The sequence below is a fragment of the Phyllobates terribilis genome, unplaced genomic scaffold (genome assembly GCF_046119375.1).
Source record: "Phyllobates terribilis strain yellow unplaced genomic scaffold, ASM4611937v1 Scaffold_11__3_contigs__length_659146591, whole genome shotgun sequence".
Taxonomy (NCBI): domain Eukaryota; kingdom Metazoa; phylum Chordata; class Amphibia; order Anura; family Dendrobatidae; genus Phyllobates; species Phyllobates terribilis.
Window position 1 is genome coordinate 614,038,796 of NW_027362771.1, and position 17,433 is coordinate 614,056,228.

General features: G+C 53.1%; 1 protein-coding gene across 1 annotated transcript in view; it reads right to left on the reverse strand.

Moving 5' to 3' along the window:
• Window positions 1–3,614, reverse strand: part of TNFSF12 (TNF superfamily member 12) — an 80,189-nt gene extending 76,575 nt beyond the window's left edge. Inside the window, exon 1 of the mRNA XM_073654481.1 lies at window positions 2,656–3,614. Coding sequence (XP_073510582.1) covers window positions 2,656–2,823 — 168 coding nt within the window. The 5' untranslated portion in view covers window positions 2,824–3,614. The remainder of the gene's footprint in view (window positions 1–2,655) is intronic.
• Between the last annotated feature and the right edge of the window lie 13,819 nt (window positions 3,615–17,433).

Here is a 17,433-nt window from a genome sequence, read left to right on the forward strand (position 1 = left end):
TGAGCCGTGTATCTAATCCTCTCCTGGGTGATACTGTCTGCTGAGCCGTGTATCTAATCCTATCCTGGGTGATACTGTCTGCTGAGCCGTGTATCTAATCCTATCCTGTGTGATACTGTCTGCTGAGCCGTGTATCTAATCCTGTGTGATACTGACTGCTGAACCTTGTATCTAATCCTATCCTGTGTGATACTGTCTGCTGAGCCGTGTATCTAATCCTATCCTGTGATACTGTCTGCTGAGCCGTGTATCTGATACTGTCTGCTGAGCCGTGTATCTAATCCTCTCCTGTGTGATACTGTCTGCTGAACCTTGTATCTAATCCTATCCTGTGTGATACTGACTGCTGAGCCGTGTATCTAATCCTCTCCTGTGTGATACTGTCTGCTGAACCTTGTATCTAATCCTATCCTGTGTGATACTGACTGCTGAGCCGTGTATCTAATCCTCTCCTGGGTGATACTGTCTGCTGAGCCGTGTATCTAATCCTATCCTGGGTGATACTGTCTGCTGAGCCGTGTATCTAATCCTGTGTGATACTGACTGCTGAACCTTGTATCTAATCCTATCCTGTGTGATACTGTCTGCTGAGCTGTGTATCTAATCCTCTCCTGTGTGATACTGTCTGCTGAACCTTGTATCTAATCCTATCCTGTGTGATACTGACTGCTGAGCCGTGTATCTAATCCTCTCCTGTGTGATACTGTCTGCTGAACCTTGTATCTAATCCTATCCTGTGTGATACTGTCTGCTGAGCTGTGTATCTAATCCTCTCCTGTGTGATACTGTCTGCTGAGCCGTGTATCTAAATCTATCCTGTGTTATACTGTCTGCTGAGCTGTGTATCTAATCCTATCCTGTGATACTGTCTACTGAGCAGTGTATCTAATCCTCTCCTGGGTGATACTGTCTGCTGAGCCGTGTATCTAATCCTGTGTGATACTGACTGCTGAGCCGTGTATCTAATCCTATCCTGTGTGATACTGTCTGCTGAGCCGTGTATCTAATCCTGTGTGATACTGACTGCTGAGCCGTGTATCTAATCCTATCCTGTGTGATACTGTCTGCTGAGCCGAGTATCTAATCCTATGCTGTGTGATACTGGCTGCTGAGCCGTGTATCTAATCCTCTCCTGTGTGATACTGTCTGCTGAGCCATGTATCTAATCCTATGCTGGGTGATACTGACTGCTGAGCCGTGTATCTAATCCTATCCTGTGTGATACTGTCTGCTGAGCCGTGTATCTAATCCTCTCCTGTGTGATACTGACTGCTGAGCCGTGTATCTAATCCTCTCCTGTGTGATACTGACTGCTGAGCCGTGTATCTAATCCTTTCCTGTGTGATACTGTCTGCTGAGCCGTGTATCTAATCCTCTCCTGGGTGATACTGACTGCTGAGCCGTGTATCTAATCCTATCCTGTGTGATACTGTCTGCTGAGCCGTGTATCTAATCCTCTCCTGTGTGATACTGACTGCTGAGCCGTGTATCTAATCCTATCCTGTGTGATACTGTCTGCTGAGCCGTGTATCTAATCCTCTCCTGGGTGATACTGACTGCTGAGCTGTGTATCTAATCCTATCCTGTGTGATACTGTCTGCTGAGCCGTGTATCTAATCCTATCCTGTGTGATACTGTCTGCTGAGCTGTGTATCTAATCCTATCCTGTGTGATACTGTCTGCTGAACCTTGTATCTAATCCTATCCTGTGTGATACTGTCTGCTGAGCTGTGTATCTAATCCTATCCTGTGTGATACTGTCTGCTGAACCTTGTATCTAATCCTATCCTGTGTGATACTGTCTGCTGAGCCGTGTATCTAATCCTATCCTGTGATACTGTCTGCTGAGCCGTGTATCTAATCCTATCCTGTGTGATACTGTCTGCTGAACCTTGTATCTAATCCTATCCTGTGTGATACTGTCTGCTGAACCTTGTATCTAATCCTATCCTGTGTGATACTGTCTGCTGAGCCGTGTATCTAATCCTATCCTGTGTGATACTGTCTGCTGAGCCGTGTATCTAATCCTATCCTGTGATACTGTCTGCTGAGCCGTGTATCTAATCCTATCCTGTGTGATACTGTCTGCTGAGCCATGTATCTAATCCTATCCTGTGTGATACTGTCTGCTGAGCCGTGTATCTAATCCTATCCTGTGTGATACTGTCTGCTGAACCTTGTATCTAATCCTATCCTGTGTGATACTGTCTGCTGAGCCGTGTATCTAATCCTATCCTGTGTGATACTGTCTGCTGAGCCGTGTATCTAATCCTCTCCTGTGTGATACTGACTGCTGAGCCGTGTATCTAATCCTATCCTGTGTGATACTGTCTGCTGAGCCGTGTATCTAATCCTATCCTGTGTGATACTGACTGCTGAGCCGTGTATCTAATCCTCTCCTGTGTGATACTGAATGTTGAGCCGTGTATCTAATCCTCTCCTGTGTGATACTGTCTGCTGAGCCGTGTATCTAATCCTATCCTGTGTGATACTGTTTGCTGAGCCGTGTATCTAATCCTCTCCTGTGTGATACAGTCTCTGTGGTATAGGGATGTGTCGGGGACCTGAGTTGTGTGCGGTGGGCTCCGCGGGGTCGTGGGCAGATGCCCAGCTCCTGCCCCTTCACCTGTCAGGTGGTGGATCTCGTGCCCTTACCTGCTGGTGCTGCGCCCCTCCATGGCACAGGTTGTGGCCCCAGGAGGTGGTGGTCAGGAGCAGATTCAGAGATGCTAGGACAAGAGAGGTGCCCCCTAGTGCCAGCGCCAGGAGTAGCAGCGGAAGCAGAGCTCCTCTGCCGGTCCCTTTCTTCCTCCAGCGAGACATCGATGTCGCTCCGTCCCCTTATTCCCACCTCATTCTATGGTCTCACCACCCGCACCCGCTCCTGCTCCCAAATACTCAAATTTACGCCCTGGAAGACCCCGACTGACGCCCCCCTTCTACATCTCGCCAACGGCCGAGAAAAATTCTAATTCAATATTTAAAAAGAACATTTTTCAAAAATTTTTTTGAAAAATTTGAAACATTCCTTCCAAACTTCCACGGAGAGAATAAAACCTTCGGGAGGGCCGCCGTCCTCTGCCCATGTGACAGAGACTGGAGGGGTCCGCGTCTAGGGAAAAAAAAAATCTAAAAATTAATCTTCCGCCGGAAAAAAAAAAATTAAAAAATTGAAGACTTTTTCAAAAATTGTCACGTAATTGTGAGACGGTGAGCCGACGTTGACCAGAGAGCAGCCATATTGTCTCATTCTGCTCGCACCACCGACGACCTGGACAATGAAAGGTTATAGGAATGTTCAGACCCCCCTGTCCTCCAGGGCCAAAAGAAGAGTCCGCTGTGCCAGAGGGATGATGGTGGTGATGATCCCCCCCCCCTCCACTGATTCTAAAGAGAAGTGAAGGAATACTTGAGGAGGACGAGGCCGGAGATCTGGAGGAGAAGGAAAAGCGGGTGGCCACTCGGAGGAGTTGTAGTCAGCAGTTCGCACTCGGATCTTGTGTTTTTCTTGTCTCTGGATGAGGTCCAGAAAAAAAGGAAAAAAATAAAGAATGACAGGAAATAGAAGGAGAGGAGGAAAGGAGGAGCGAGAGGGGTGACTGTGAGCACTGACAGGAGGAGAGGGGGAGGAACAACAGGAACAGTCACAGGAACAGAGAAGAAAAGGACGACCACCAACAAGAGCGATGGAGGCGAAGAATCCAGAGACAGCTCACAGGGTCCTTACACATAATGGTGGTGGTAGTAGAAGTCCTTGTACAAATCTGTGGCCTCCTGACACTGGGCCGCAGCAGTATCGGCCTAATCACATCCAACGGCAAGTTCATCTCCGAAGGTGGAGGACCAAAAGGAGAACTGCGGCACTCCGAGGAGTAGCCGAGATGTGTGGGTGCCACTGGAGAAAATGAGAATTACACCCAGTATAAAGGGCAAAAGTGGTACTGTGCAGTGTGTATATACAGGACAGGAGGAGGGGTACTGTGCAGTGTGTATATACAGGACAGGAGGAGTGGTACTGTGCAGTGTGTATATACAGGACAGGAGGAGGGGTACTGTGCAGTGTATATATACAGGACAGGAGGAGTGGTACTGTGCAGTGTATACACACAGGACAGGAGGAGTGGTACTGTGCAGTGTATATACAGGACAGGAGGAGTGGTACTGTGCAGTGTATATACAGGACAGGAGGAGTGGTACTGTGCAGTGTATATATACAGGAGAGGAGGAGTGGTACTGTGCAGTGTATATATACAGGACAGGAGGAGTGGTACTGTGCAGTGTATATATACAGGACAGGAGGAGTGGTACTGTGCAGTGTATATATACAGGACAGGGGAAGTGGTACTGTGCAGTGTATATATACAGGACAGGAGGAGAGGTACTGTGCAGTGTATATATACAGGACAGGAGGAGTGGTACTGTGCAATGTATACACACAGGACAGGAGGAGTGGTACTGTGCAGTGTATATATACAGGAGGAGTGGTACTGTGCAGTGTATATATACAGGACAGGAGGAGTGGTACTGTGCAGTGTATATATACAGGACAGGAGGAGTGGTACTGTGCAGTGTATATATACAGGACAGGAGGAGTGGTACTGTGCAATGTATACACACAGGACAGGAGGAGTGGTACTGTGCAGTGTATATACAGGAGAGGAGGAGTGGTACTGTGCAATGTATACACACAGGACAGGAGGAGTGGTACTGTGCAGTGTATATACAGGACAGGAGGAGTGGTACTGTGCAGTGTATATATACAGGAGAGGAGGAGTGGTACTGTGCAGTGTATACACACAGGACAGGAGGAGTGGTACTGTGCAGTGTATATACAGGACAGGAGGAGTGGTACTGTGCAGTGTATATATACAGGACAGGAGGAGTGGTACTGTGCTGTGTATATATACAGGACAGGAGCAGTGGTACTGTGCAGTGTATATGTACAGGACAGGAGGAGTGGTACTGTGCAGTGTGTATATACAGGATAGGAGGAGTGGTACTGTGCAGTGTATATATACAGGACAGGAGAAGTGGTACTGTGCAGTGTATATATACAGGACATGAGGAGTGGTACTGTGCAGTGTATATATACAGGACAGGAGGAGTGGTACTGTGCAGTGAATATATACAGGACAGGAGGAGTGGTACTGTGCAGTGTATATATACAGGACAGGAGGAGTGGTACTGTGCAGTGTATATATACAGGACAGGAGGAGTGGTACTGTGCAGTGTATATATACAGGACAGGAGGAGTGGTACTGTGCAGTGTATATATACAGGACAGGAGGAGTGGTACTGTGCAGGGTGTATATACAGGACAGGAGGAGTGGTACTGTGCAGTGTATATATACAGGACAGGAGGAGTGGTACTGTGCAGTGTATACACACAGGACAGGAGGAGTGGTGCTGAGAGTAGCACCTGCCTCCTGAGCCCAAGCACTTCCAGGAGGAGGGTCGTCGTCTGCCTCTCTTCTCCCCAGGGAGAGGCAGGCCTACTGGGAGGCCGGCATGGCTTCCCAGCCTCCTATCCCCTGGTCTATGCCGGCGGGGGAGAAGGAGCCTCAACAACCGGCCCAGGAGGGAGTGAGGAGATCGGGAAGGGTGAGGAAGAGTACATCCACCTGCTCCAACCCCGAGACTGTTCACCGCCCGCCCAGAGAGGGAGACCGGGGCACCCCAGGCCCCAGGAACAAGAGCCCAGCAAGATCCTGGGGGGAGATGAGCTCCAGCGAGTCCACAAGTTCCTTCTCCTCCCGAGTGGTCGCCACGTTGCGAGAGTACGAGGACGCCGGCAAAGCACTAACCCAGCTGAAAGAGGAGCTGAGGGAGGCCCGGGTCCTGAACACCCGGGCGTCCAACAAGGAAAGACCCACGACCTCCCAGAGGTTTAAAGCCCTCAGAGACGAGGTGGTCAGGTTAGTGCTCCTCCGGGAGGGGATTGAGAAAAGCGCAGGTCCCTTCCTGGAGAGGTTTAAGAACCAGCGGCGGTTCTCAGAAATGAAGGGGTTAAACACCTCAGGAGAACCGCCAGCCGGCGTCCTTAGTGAAGAGGAGGGGGAGGATGAAGAGGTGACTGGAGTCTCAGTTGCTGGAGCCAGTGAGGGGCAGAGCCGGAGTTCCAGTGGTCTCCCTGCAGGGCAGAGGACTCCGACAGCAGAGGCTGGAGTGTCGGGGGAGGAGGAGGAAGGAGGACTGCTGAGGGAGATCCGACTGCTGGAGTCTCCAGTGGACCTGACACGGTTTTCTTTCGGTGAGGACAAACCAGTGGAGGAGACCAAGAGGAGGAAGAGGAAGACCGGAGGAGCCGCACAGGAGGTGGTGAGTTATAAGTATGTACCAATGTCTGATGTTGCGCCTGCCACCTTCTGTTTAAACCCCACCAAACCTAAAGGCACGGGCTCTGCAGTGGGCTCGAGGCAGAGGCAAGGTGGGGAGAGGAGGAGGACGTCCGGCGATGCTGCCCTCTGTGCGGGGAACAGTGCAGGGGGCGAGGCTGTGGAGGTACTCACAGCGCCGGACATAGGAAGTTCTGTGGAGTTTCCCACCCTGCCCTCTGCGGCTAAGCCGGTTATCACCGGGGCCGGGGGGGCCGGGAGGGATGTGAAAAAAACACCTGTGAGGAACACTGGGCACACTGCTGCGCCAGGGGGGCAGTGTGCCCCAGCGCCCAAAACTGACACTAAGACCCCAAAGTCTGTGGGTGCAGGGCGGGCAGAGGTGCCGAGAGAACTTTCTGGCCAGAACAAGGACCAAAATGCTGCAGTAGAGGGGCGGGGCGCTCCAGGAGACGACCTGCAGAAAGCCAGCAGCAACCAAAAGAAAACTGGTGTGGTGCTGCAGGGAAAGGAATCTCTGGGAGTGCTCCCCTCCCCCGGCCCAGCAGTTGTGAGTGCAGAGACACCAGACACAAGGGAGGAAGGAATGGAGGTGACTGTGGAAGGTGCAGAGAACAGCAGAGGTAATGGGGTGACAAGTAAAGGGAATGGAGATAGTGGTGCAGTGAATGATGGGAGTAATGGTGGAGCAGATGGTGGGAGTAATGGTGGAGCAGATGATGAGAGTAGTAGGAATGGTGGAATTAGTGGTACAGTGAATGATGATGCAGCAAATGGTGGGGGTAGTGGTGCAGTGAATGATGTAGCAAATGGTGGGGGTAGTAGTGGAATGAATGCTGGGAGTTGTGGGAATGGTGGGAGTTGTGGTGTAGCAAATGTTGGGGGTAGTGGTGTAATGAATGGTGGGAGTAATGGTCCTGCGAATGGTGTGAGTAGTAGTGGAGTGAACGATGGGAGTAATGGTCCTGCGAATGGTGTGAATAGTACTGGAGTGAATGGTGGGAGCAGCACTGGTGTTGGTGGGGGGGAAGTAGGCGCTGGTCCCGCTGCCCACCCAGCATTGGCGGGGGCTTCAGCCCAAAGCTATTCAGGAGCTGTCAGTGCTGGGGGTAGTAGTGCGCCCTCGTCTGGTGGCCCTGGGGATGGTGACTTGCAACAGCAGCTCCTGGACGCCCTGAGGAGAGGGGAGAGCTCCATCACTGTAGAGGGGAGGGAGGTTGATCTGTCTTTCTGGATAGAGAGACATGGTCTTTCAGCCTTCCGAGATAGAGGGGCAGAGACTGTCTGGTCTCTGCCGACAACGGGGCAGAGGAGTAACCGTAGGAACGTGGTCCGTCTCCAGTGGGTAAGCAAGGATGCCTGTCCTGATAGGTCGAAGGTGGTTGAGCTCCTGCTGGGGATGGGCTTTGCGGCATATGACATCTTTGCCTTGATCCATCCCTACGGGACCTCCTACTTCGATGTCAGCTTCGTGAGACCGGAGGGCCTTGAGCTTTTCTGGTCTCGCCATGAGCTGGCTCGGAGTCGCCCCGAATGGCATGGTCTCTTTCCCCTGGCAATAACCCGCCAAGATTCAGTCAGGAAAGTGACCGTTTTGACTAGTAACGAGTCGCTTTCCTGTATGGACATTACCACCTGGGTGAGTCGATACGGAGAGGTCACCAATATTCCCGAAAAGAATCTGGATGACCATGGTATCTGGTCAGGGGCCTGGACCTTCATGGTGAGATTGAAGGTTTCGGGAAACACTGTTACCCATATCCCCTCCTCAACCTTTTTGGGGAGGGATAGGATCTTGATTTTCTACCGGGGGCAGCCTAAAGTCTGTCACAGGTGCGGTAGTCCCACACACTTCAGTGCGCAGTGTACCACCCAGAAATGCGCACTGTGTGGGGACCTCGGTCATCTTGCTGCTGCCTGTCGCAGGATTAGGTGTAACTTGTGTGGTGACCTCGGTCACCCGTTCAGTCGCTGTCCGCATTCCTTCGCCAATGCGGTCCTGAAAGCGGCGAGTGCGGGACAGGCGAAAGCTGGAACTAATCTTGCCGGTGAAGGGACCAGTAGGGGCGGGGGAGGCAGGGAACCGGTGAGGAGCAAGCTGCCGCCATCCACCATCAGGCGGCAGGAGAAGCGCCGTGGGGACAGGGGGCAGGGAGTAATGTCCCTAAACTCTGACCCAGGTACTTCACTTGCAGCTGAGGATCCTAAAGACAGTGAATTGAGCGAGGAAGTCAAGAGACTTGAAAGGGAAGAGCGAGAGGATGCCACATCTTCCCAGGAACCCTCTTCTGGTGACAGTCTAGATGAGGGAGAGGGGGAGTGGTCACAGAAAAAGAAAAAGGGTAACAGAAAAACGGCCAGAGGTAGGAGGGGGACCAGGTCTCGAGCTGCCTCTTTGGAGTGCGACCCCTCTGACTCTCTGGCCGTGATCCAAGCGCCATTGGAGGGTTCAGCCGCCCCCCCTCTGGTGGATCTCTCCAACCGGTTCGGGGCTCTCCAGGACCTCCCTCTGGAGGGGGGGAAGTGGGGACCCGGGGCCGGAGGTTGCGGACAAGGTGGTTGGGGCTCAGGAGATGGCTGGGTCTTCCTCTCGGGGGGGCAAATACAAAGCCCTCTGGGGGGACGACTAACCCAGGACCACCAGACGAGGGCAAGAATGTATGTAAGGAGAGAATGGACGAGTCTGTTTGTCTTAAGCGCACTAAAAACCCGTCATTATCGGAGGAAGAGGTTGGGACTGTCAGTGGTGGGAAGAAAAAGGCTATCTAATTCAATCAATCATGATGACGGCACCCACCCCGTTGACGCTGGCAACTATTAACGTTTGCAGCATAAAGTCAGATGCGGCAAGGTACACGGCCTTTCATTTTCTCGGCCAACTTGACGCCGACATTTTGTTTTTGCAGGAGACCAGGTTGACCGATATATCAACCTTGCATAAAGCAAGGCGGGAGTGGAGGCATGGGCCCTCCTACTGGTCTCTTGCGGCCGAGCCGTATAGCGGGGTGGCGGTCCTTTTTAAGACCGCAGCGGTTGAATGCAGACGAGTGATCGAATTAGAAATGGGGAGATGCTTGATCCTAGATGTCTCCATGGGGGGACAAGAGCTTCGGCTCATTAACATCTATGGTTCCCAGTCCAAGTGGGACCGCAAATGTCTCTTCCTGAAGATCAAACCTTTTTTATTTTCGAGTCGGCAGGTGGTCTTCGGAGGGGATTTCAACAATGTCACGAGATCCTGTGATAGAGGAGGTTCCGGAGACCGGCTGGCTTATGACTGCGTCGCGTTAAACAGGATAGTGAGTGAGGCTCGCCTGGTGGATGTCCACATCCGGCACAACCTGGGCGACACGGGATTCACCTTTTTTAGAGGTAGTCAGTGCAGGTCTAGGCTAGACAGGTTTTATTTGAAGGAGGAGGCCGTCTCTTCACCGTTGTCGGTTGTGGAGGTGGAGTTCTCCGATCACTGTTTGATTATGTTTTCTCTGAACGTTACAGAGACTCCTCGGATGGGAAGAGGCTATTGGAAGCTGAATTCATCACTCCTTGAGGAAGAAGCTGTGAGACGGTCTTTTGAGGAATTCTTTCAGAGCCAGGTACCATTGCTGGGCCTAAGTAACACTAAGTCAGAGTGGTGGGAGATGTTCAAACATCGGGTGGCGAGATTCTTCCGGCAGCTCTCGAACCTCAGAAGCCTGAACAGGGATCGCCTGTATCAGAGCCTGAGGAGGAAACTCGAGCATCTTGTCTCGACTGGAGGTAGCCGCGAGGAGATCTCCAGAGTGAAGTCCTTCCTGAAGAGGTGTCAGTACGATAGGCACGCATCTTTGGTTTTCGAGAGGGACTACGGGAAGTACTGCTCGCCCGACACTTACAGAAACTGTAAGATGTCAGTGAATAGTAAGATAGTGACGGGGCTGGTGGACAGTACGGGGTCCCTGAGAAGGTCCAGATCAGGGATCTTGGAGGTCGTCAGTTCCTACTACTCGCACCTCTTGGGAAGGAGGGAGCTTGATCGTGACGGGATGTCGGCTTTCCTGGCTGAATCCGTTCCTGAGCCAGGGGCTGACCTCTCGCTGGGCGATTTGGCAGAAGCAATCAAAGAAGAGGAAGTGAGACTGGCGATCGATGGGCTTAGGCCCAAAAAGTCGCCAGGTCCGGATGGCTTAACATCCGAGTTCTTTAGGACCTTTAGGGACTCTTTGGTCCCCCTCTTGACTCAGGTGTTTAACGAGTGTCTCTCCTCGGGCACTCTGCCGAGATCATTAAGGAGGTCAGCTTTGATCATTTTGTCAAAGGGTAAGGATCCGTCACGCATTGAGAACTGGCGTCCCATAGCACTTCTCAATGTGGACAGGAAGATTTTGGCTAAGATACTTTTCAACAGGCTGGTGAAGTTTGCACCCCGGCTCCTTTCGGAGGTTCAGCACTGTTGCGTTCCTGGCCGTAGCACTTTTAGTGCTGTTCTAGGTGTCCGAGAGGCCGTGGAGCAAGGCAGGGCGGGCCTCTGGAAGGGGTTCTTGCTGACCCTGGATCAGGCAAAAGCCTTTGATCGGGTTAACCACGAGTACCTCTGGTCCACTCTTTTGAGGTATGGTCTGCCTGGAGGGTTTGTGGACTGGCTTAAGACCTTGTATGCAGGGGCTGAGACTTTCCCTCTGGTGAATGGGTGGATTGGACGACCTTTCGGGGTAGGATCCGGTGTCCGTCAGGGCTGTCCTCTTAGCCCTTTGCTCTACGCGTTTGCAATCGATCCCTTCCTCAGAAGGATCGATTGTGGACCGTTGGCGGGGGTGCGGATGGGCGGGGCCGCGCCGGAGGCTATCCTGAGGGTGGTGGCCTACGCGGACGATGTCACCGTCTTTGTTTCTTCGCAAGAGGAGGCAGTGGTGGTGATGTCAGAAGTGGAACGCTACTCGGACGCATCCGGGTCCAAGGTCAACCAGGATAAGTGTGAGAGTCTCTGGCTGGGAGGCGGAGATCCCGGGTTTGATCTTCCGGACACCCTCCCCGAACCCCAAGAACATGCCAAAGTCCTGGGCATCGAATTCGGCCAGGGTGATAACCCCACGAAAAACTGGGAAGGCAGAATCAAAGGTGTCACTCAAAGAGTGGACCAATGGAGGGGTTGGTCTTTGACCCTGAGGGAAAGGGTTGGCCTGTGCAAAGCTTTCCTGCTCCCCTTGCTAATCTACCTGGGCAGTGTCTGTGTCTTGCCAGAGCCTCTCTGGACACGGGTCTACAGTCTGTTCTTCCAGATGTTATGGGGGAACAGACTGAACCTAGTCAAGCGGGAGGTCACTTACCGCACGAGGAGACTAGGGGGTTTTTCACTGGTGAACCCCGTGGTGTTCCTAGTGAACACCTTCTTGAAAGTGAACGTGGCAAACCTCTGGACAGAGAGGGCTCCTCCGTGGGTATTCTCCTGCAAGGGATGGTTTCAGCCTTTCTTCCAGGAATGGGAGACAGGGGGAAGATTGAAGGATCTTCGCACACCACACGGGCATCTCCCGGCTTATGTTACCCCGGTTCTGAAAATGATCCGCCGGTGGGGTCTGGGAATGTGGGAGGTGAGGTCCCTCCCGAGGAAACTCCTCGATATGAGGGTCTTGCTTTCTCATTTTCAGAGTCCATTGGCCCTCAAAGACTGCCCAAGTCGGGATCTGGAGGTTGGGTTGAGTTTGTTAAATTCTAGCAGGATCCCCGAGAAGTACTAGGACTTGACTTGGCGCTGCTTCCATGGTAAGCTGTATGTGAGGGACAATTTGAAGTTCAGGAGCTCCGAGGACAGGAATTGCCCCCGTGATGCTTGTGCTAACATGCTGGAAAGCATGGAGCACTTCCTGCTTCATTGTCCCTTTAATACTGAGGTGTACAACAGGGTGGGGGCTTCCATTGGTTGGCCGCGGCTGGCTACTCTGTCCTACGCCGGGTGGGCCTATGGAGCGTTCGGAGACCTTGGGAGAAGGGACCGAGACACTTTATTCATAGTCAGCGCAGTGGTGAGGTATTTCACGTGGAACGCACGAGTTTTAGTCTCGACGCAGAGTAAAATCCTCCATGTAGATGAAGTCTGTAGGAACATCCTAGGTGACCTGGTGAAGGTACGTTCTCTGGAGTATGAAGAACTGGGTGCCCGGAGGGCGGCCCGTCTCTGGAGGGGCTTTTCCTTCAGGGTATCTTAGTCCGGTAGTACTCCTATATCCTGGTGGTGGGCTGATGTCTTTCCACCCTAGATTTTTGTTTTGTATTTCTGTCTCCTGGATAGAAGGTTTGCCGGCATCGAACTTGAGCCTTGGATGGTGAGTGTGTAGGTTGTGTTCTGTATATATTGTATATAATGTATAATAGGGGGTTTTAGTTAGGTTGGGTGGGGGATTTGGGGGGGGGGGGGGGTCTTCATCAGCGGTGATAAGAGGACTGATCTGGCCTGGTCCAGGCCCCGCCTGGGGAAAAACTTTGGGGCCTGATCCTAGCTCGGAGTAATCCTGAACTTTGTGGCCAGAGCTGGATCAGGGGTGGCGGGATAGTTACTGTAGGTCTGTGTTTAATATATATATTAAAAAATTACAAAAAAAAAAAAAAAAAAAAAAGGTTTAAAATTGTCCATGTCACTATTGTATATATTGTTATTTTTGGTTTTCTGTGGTGTGAATGAGGTGCGGTAAGGGGGTGACTAAGGTCAGGCAGTGGGACCAGTAGGTTAGTGTTAGTTTCCGGTTGTATATACGTTATATTAGGTTTAGTGTTTTATTGTATATAGGACGGTGTTTTATGTGTATATAGGACGGTGTGAGCGTTGTGTGGGATTGTATATAGTAGTATGAATGAAGCTGGGCCGGGGGTTTTATAGGTTTTATAATAGTTATTTCTTGTATATATATATATATATATATATATATATATATATATATATATATATATATTTATATTCCTGGGGGGATTTATTTTCTGTGATTTGTCGTCTTGTTTTGTTCTTATGTTCGGTGTCCTGTAATGTATTATTGTTCTGTCATGTACTGTACTTATTCTATCAATAAAAAAAAGACCTGCAGTGTATATATACAGGACAGGAGGAGTGGTACTGTGCAGTGTATATATACAGGAGGAGTGGTACTGTGCAGTGTATATATATATACAGGAGGAGTGGTACTGTGCAGTGTATACATACAGGACAGGAGGAGTGGTACTGTGCAGTGTATATATACAGGAGGAGTGGTACTGTGCAGTGTATATATACAGGAGGAGTGGTACTGTGCAGTGTATACACACAGGACAGGAGGAGTGGTACTGTGCAGTGTATATATACAGGACAGGAGGAGTGGTACTGTGCAGTGTATATATACAGGACAGGAGGAGTGGTACTGTGCAGTGTATATATACAGGAGGAGTGGTACTGTGCAGTGTATATATACAGGACAGGAGGAGTGGTACTGTGCAGTGTATATATACAGGAGGAGTGGTACTGTGCAGTGTATACATACAGGACAGGAGGAGTGGTACTGTGCAGTGTATATATACAGGAGGAGTGGTACTGTGCAGTGTATATATACAGGAGGAGTGGTACTGTGCAGTGTATATGTAGCACCCCGAGGACTCGGCTGCTACAGGGGTATTGCACCTCGAACCAGAGGTGTGGTATTCCACTCCCGGGTAAGGATGGGGCGTGGAACTGAGCTCAGTAGGCTGCATGCACTACACTCACCCCATTTCCGGGGGACAGAACAACGGTACTCCCACCAGATAGTTGTGCAGGTACGACAGCGTCTGTCCCTGGCTGGAGTGGGGGGGGGGGAGGAACATCCCAGTGGTGTAGGAGCAGACAGGGGAGGGACTCTGGGCATAGCTAGGAGCCCATTGGTTGCATTGTCACCAGGGCTCGGGTGTCAGAGGGAGTATAAAGGTGGGCACCATCTTGGAAGAAGGGAGTTCAGTCTGAGGAGGAGCTGAGAGAGAGTTCAGCCAGAGAGGGCTGACAGGGAGCTGTGGCTCTGTCTGGGCCCAGCTCCAGAGCTAGGCCTGAAGCAGAGAGGAGAGAGAAGGAAGAGGAGAAACACAAAGAAAGGCCCAGAGACGCAAGCATAGAGGGAACCCTGAGATCCCACGAGAGAACGAAAACGGGTGAAGGGTTGGCAGAGAAGGGTACCGGATCCCAAACTGGTGGAGGCCAATTATCCTTAGCCAGGAACCGGAGGTCGTGGTCAAGTTTTGGCACGACCCCTCACCACATCCACCAGGAAGGCACGCCACATAGGGTCAGGGAAACCGGAGAGAGGTTTTATCCCCATAAGGCCCGAGGAAGCCGGACAAAGGTGGGTCCCTGGTGGGGATGGCCAGTAGGAAGGAAGAGAGGGGAGCTCAGGACCACGCTCTGGAATTGCCTGGGAGTTGGCCGAGTCCCTGACCTGGTGAACGCAGCACGACTCGGGTGGTCCTACTGTGCACAAGCGACCTGATAAAGAACCGTGAGTAAAGCTTTTGAAACTGCACTACCAGACTCCGTGTTTCATCGTCGTACCTGCACCACCAGTACTGGGACATCCACACCACCACCCCCATCATCAACTCTACAATAGCTGCCCTGAGGCAATACTCCTCCCGTGGGGAGTCGTTTCATTCTCAGCTGCACCAACAACACCAGCCTCGGCGGTCTGCCCTGCAGCGGCGGTCTCATGACCGCAATCCACGGGTGGCGTAGTCGAACATTCTAACAGCTACTGCTAAATACTGCCACTCAGTTTGACTCCCTGGGCACGGACCGGGTCACCGCCACGAGACTACTACCCCTATCTGATCCGGCTCCGGGTAAGCCCCCGTGCGCGCGATGCCGCACGACTCAGGCCCAGGGGCGCGTCAACTTTGGCGTAGTCGGCAGGATCACGTGCCCGCAACCACCGGGTACTGCGTGCCTGAAGAAAAGTTCACATGTACCGTAAGAAGAAGTCTCCCGCCAATTCCAGAGGGTCCCCGCCATCGGACGCCATCTCGGGTCGTTTCCCGCCGTTTGCCCGCCATCTGCAGCCTTTGCCCGCCATCCACGGAGTTTCCCGCCATAAGGAGACGATTCCTGCCATCTGAGACGATTTCCCGCTCTGGCAGAGCGGACGCCATTATGGGCGTGCCAGAGGGTGGCAAAAGACCACCTCCCATCGTGGGCCAGGTCCAAGAATGGCGCCAAAAGCGGAAACCGCCCCCACCAGCAGAGACTGCAAAGATAGAAATGTCCATCAGCGTGAGGGGGCTGCCCCTGGAACTGACAGTCACCAAGTTGCCCCAGGACCACCCTCAATGGGGGCGGATAGGGAACAAAACAGAGAGGATGGGTGCGGCCTGGAGGAGTTTGGACAGATCGCACCCGGAGATGGAGGGAGAGTCGAGCAGCACCGACCCTGTGGTCCGGAACCTGTTGCAGGCTGCCACCCCAGAAGTCCTGGTGGAGATCCTGGCACAGCTCCCCAGAGATCGGGAGCGTGCACAGACCGCGCTGGAGGCCTTGGCCCGGAAGATGGCCCGAGCGCAGCAAGAAGCACTGGCCGAGTGGAGAAGGGAGATGGTCCAGCAGGCTGGAACCCGCCAGCAGAGGACGCCACCCGCAACGTGGAGCTTGTCTGCCCCTGAGGATGGTGCAGGAAGGACGAAGGCCGGAGACGACGCCGCGGAGGGAGCCGCAGGGATGGAAGCAGGTAATGGGGACGTCATCACCCCGAGCCCAGTAGCCGAAAGCCTGCCCCAGCTCCCCGTCGCAGAGCCCGAAGTCCCACTCACCGCGCCCGTTGCCGCACCACCACCGCTCTTAGCTAGGCCTCAAGCGGCAGGAGCCGCGGTCACGCCCTCTGTTACGCCATGCCCCTTGACCCTGAGTGCAGCAAAGCAGGAAGTACCACCGGCCTGGTTTCAGGGCCGAGTACGCCCGGGCGCCGCGGTCTCCACAGCGCCCTCTACCTCCACAGTGCCACCGGCCTGGTCGCAAGGCCTGGTGAACCCGGGCGCCGCTGCCCCTTCAGCGCCCTCTTCCCCAAAGGTGCCATACCTGGACCCAAAGAGGATGCCTCCGGCCTGGACGCAAGGCCGGGTACCTCCGGGCGCCGCTGCCCCCACAGCGCCCTCGACCTCCACAGTGCTGCCCCTGGGTGAAGATCTCTTTGCGCAGCATACTAGCCCGGACGGGCTGCCCTTCGTGTGGCCACCGGAGTACATCAACCCCCGACTCCGGAGGGAACGGCCCCTGTGTGAGCCTCTGATCCCGGCACCGGCACCCGCTAAAATTGTCCCGCTCCCGTTGGAAGACGCCCAATTCGCATGGGATCCCACCGGTGAGGACCTCATGGGATTCACCAAGGAGACCCGGGCGGCCGCAGCCCGGCGGGAGGAGTGCTGCCGTCAACAGCTGGAGGTCTTTGGGAGAGAACGGCGAGAGAGGCGGATCCGCGAGGAACAGCTGCAGGTCCAAAGCGCGGAGCAGAAACGCCGGGCCCGACGAAACCCCCGTGCGGCCCACGGTCCCCGCGCCAACGGGACCGTAATAAAGTTCCAGTTGGAGCATGGCTGGGGCTTTATCTGGGATCACCGAACCCCCGGCGACGTCTTTGTCACCCGCAGGGATGTTGAGAGCCACCTGCCGGAGGGACACCGCGGACGTGACCTTTACCCGGGTGATGAGGTCACCTTCACCCGGCATCAGTGTGCCAAAGGACCATACGCCCTTCACGTGCACCGGTTGATGGAGGAGGAGATACAGTATGAGGAAGACCAAGAGGACCCGGACGGGTCTGAAGACTACCCTCAGGAGGAAACGAGGAGAGGACACCGCTACTGAAGGGAAGTAGCATAAACAAAGTACTGTATATAGTTACCCGTAAGGGTACTTGACATGCTGCTAATTGAAGTGTGGTCCCCGTTGGGACTAGTGTGGAACTGTTTAAAGGAACTGTTTCCTGTGTGCCCCTATCCCTAACCAGGCTGAGGACTGTGAGCAACCACTCCCTTATCCCCACTGGCCGAGGACTGAGAGCGGTCACCCTGTAAATAGTTGCGCTTCCTAAGGCGCCCCCTACTGGTTTTATAGAAGAACTGCGTTTCTACTTTAGAACTAGAGACT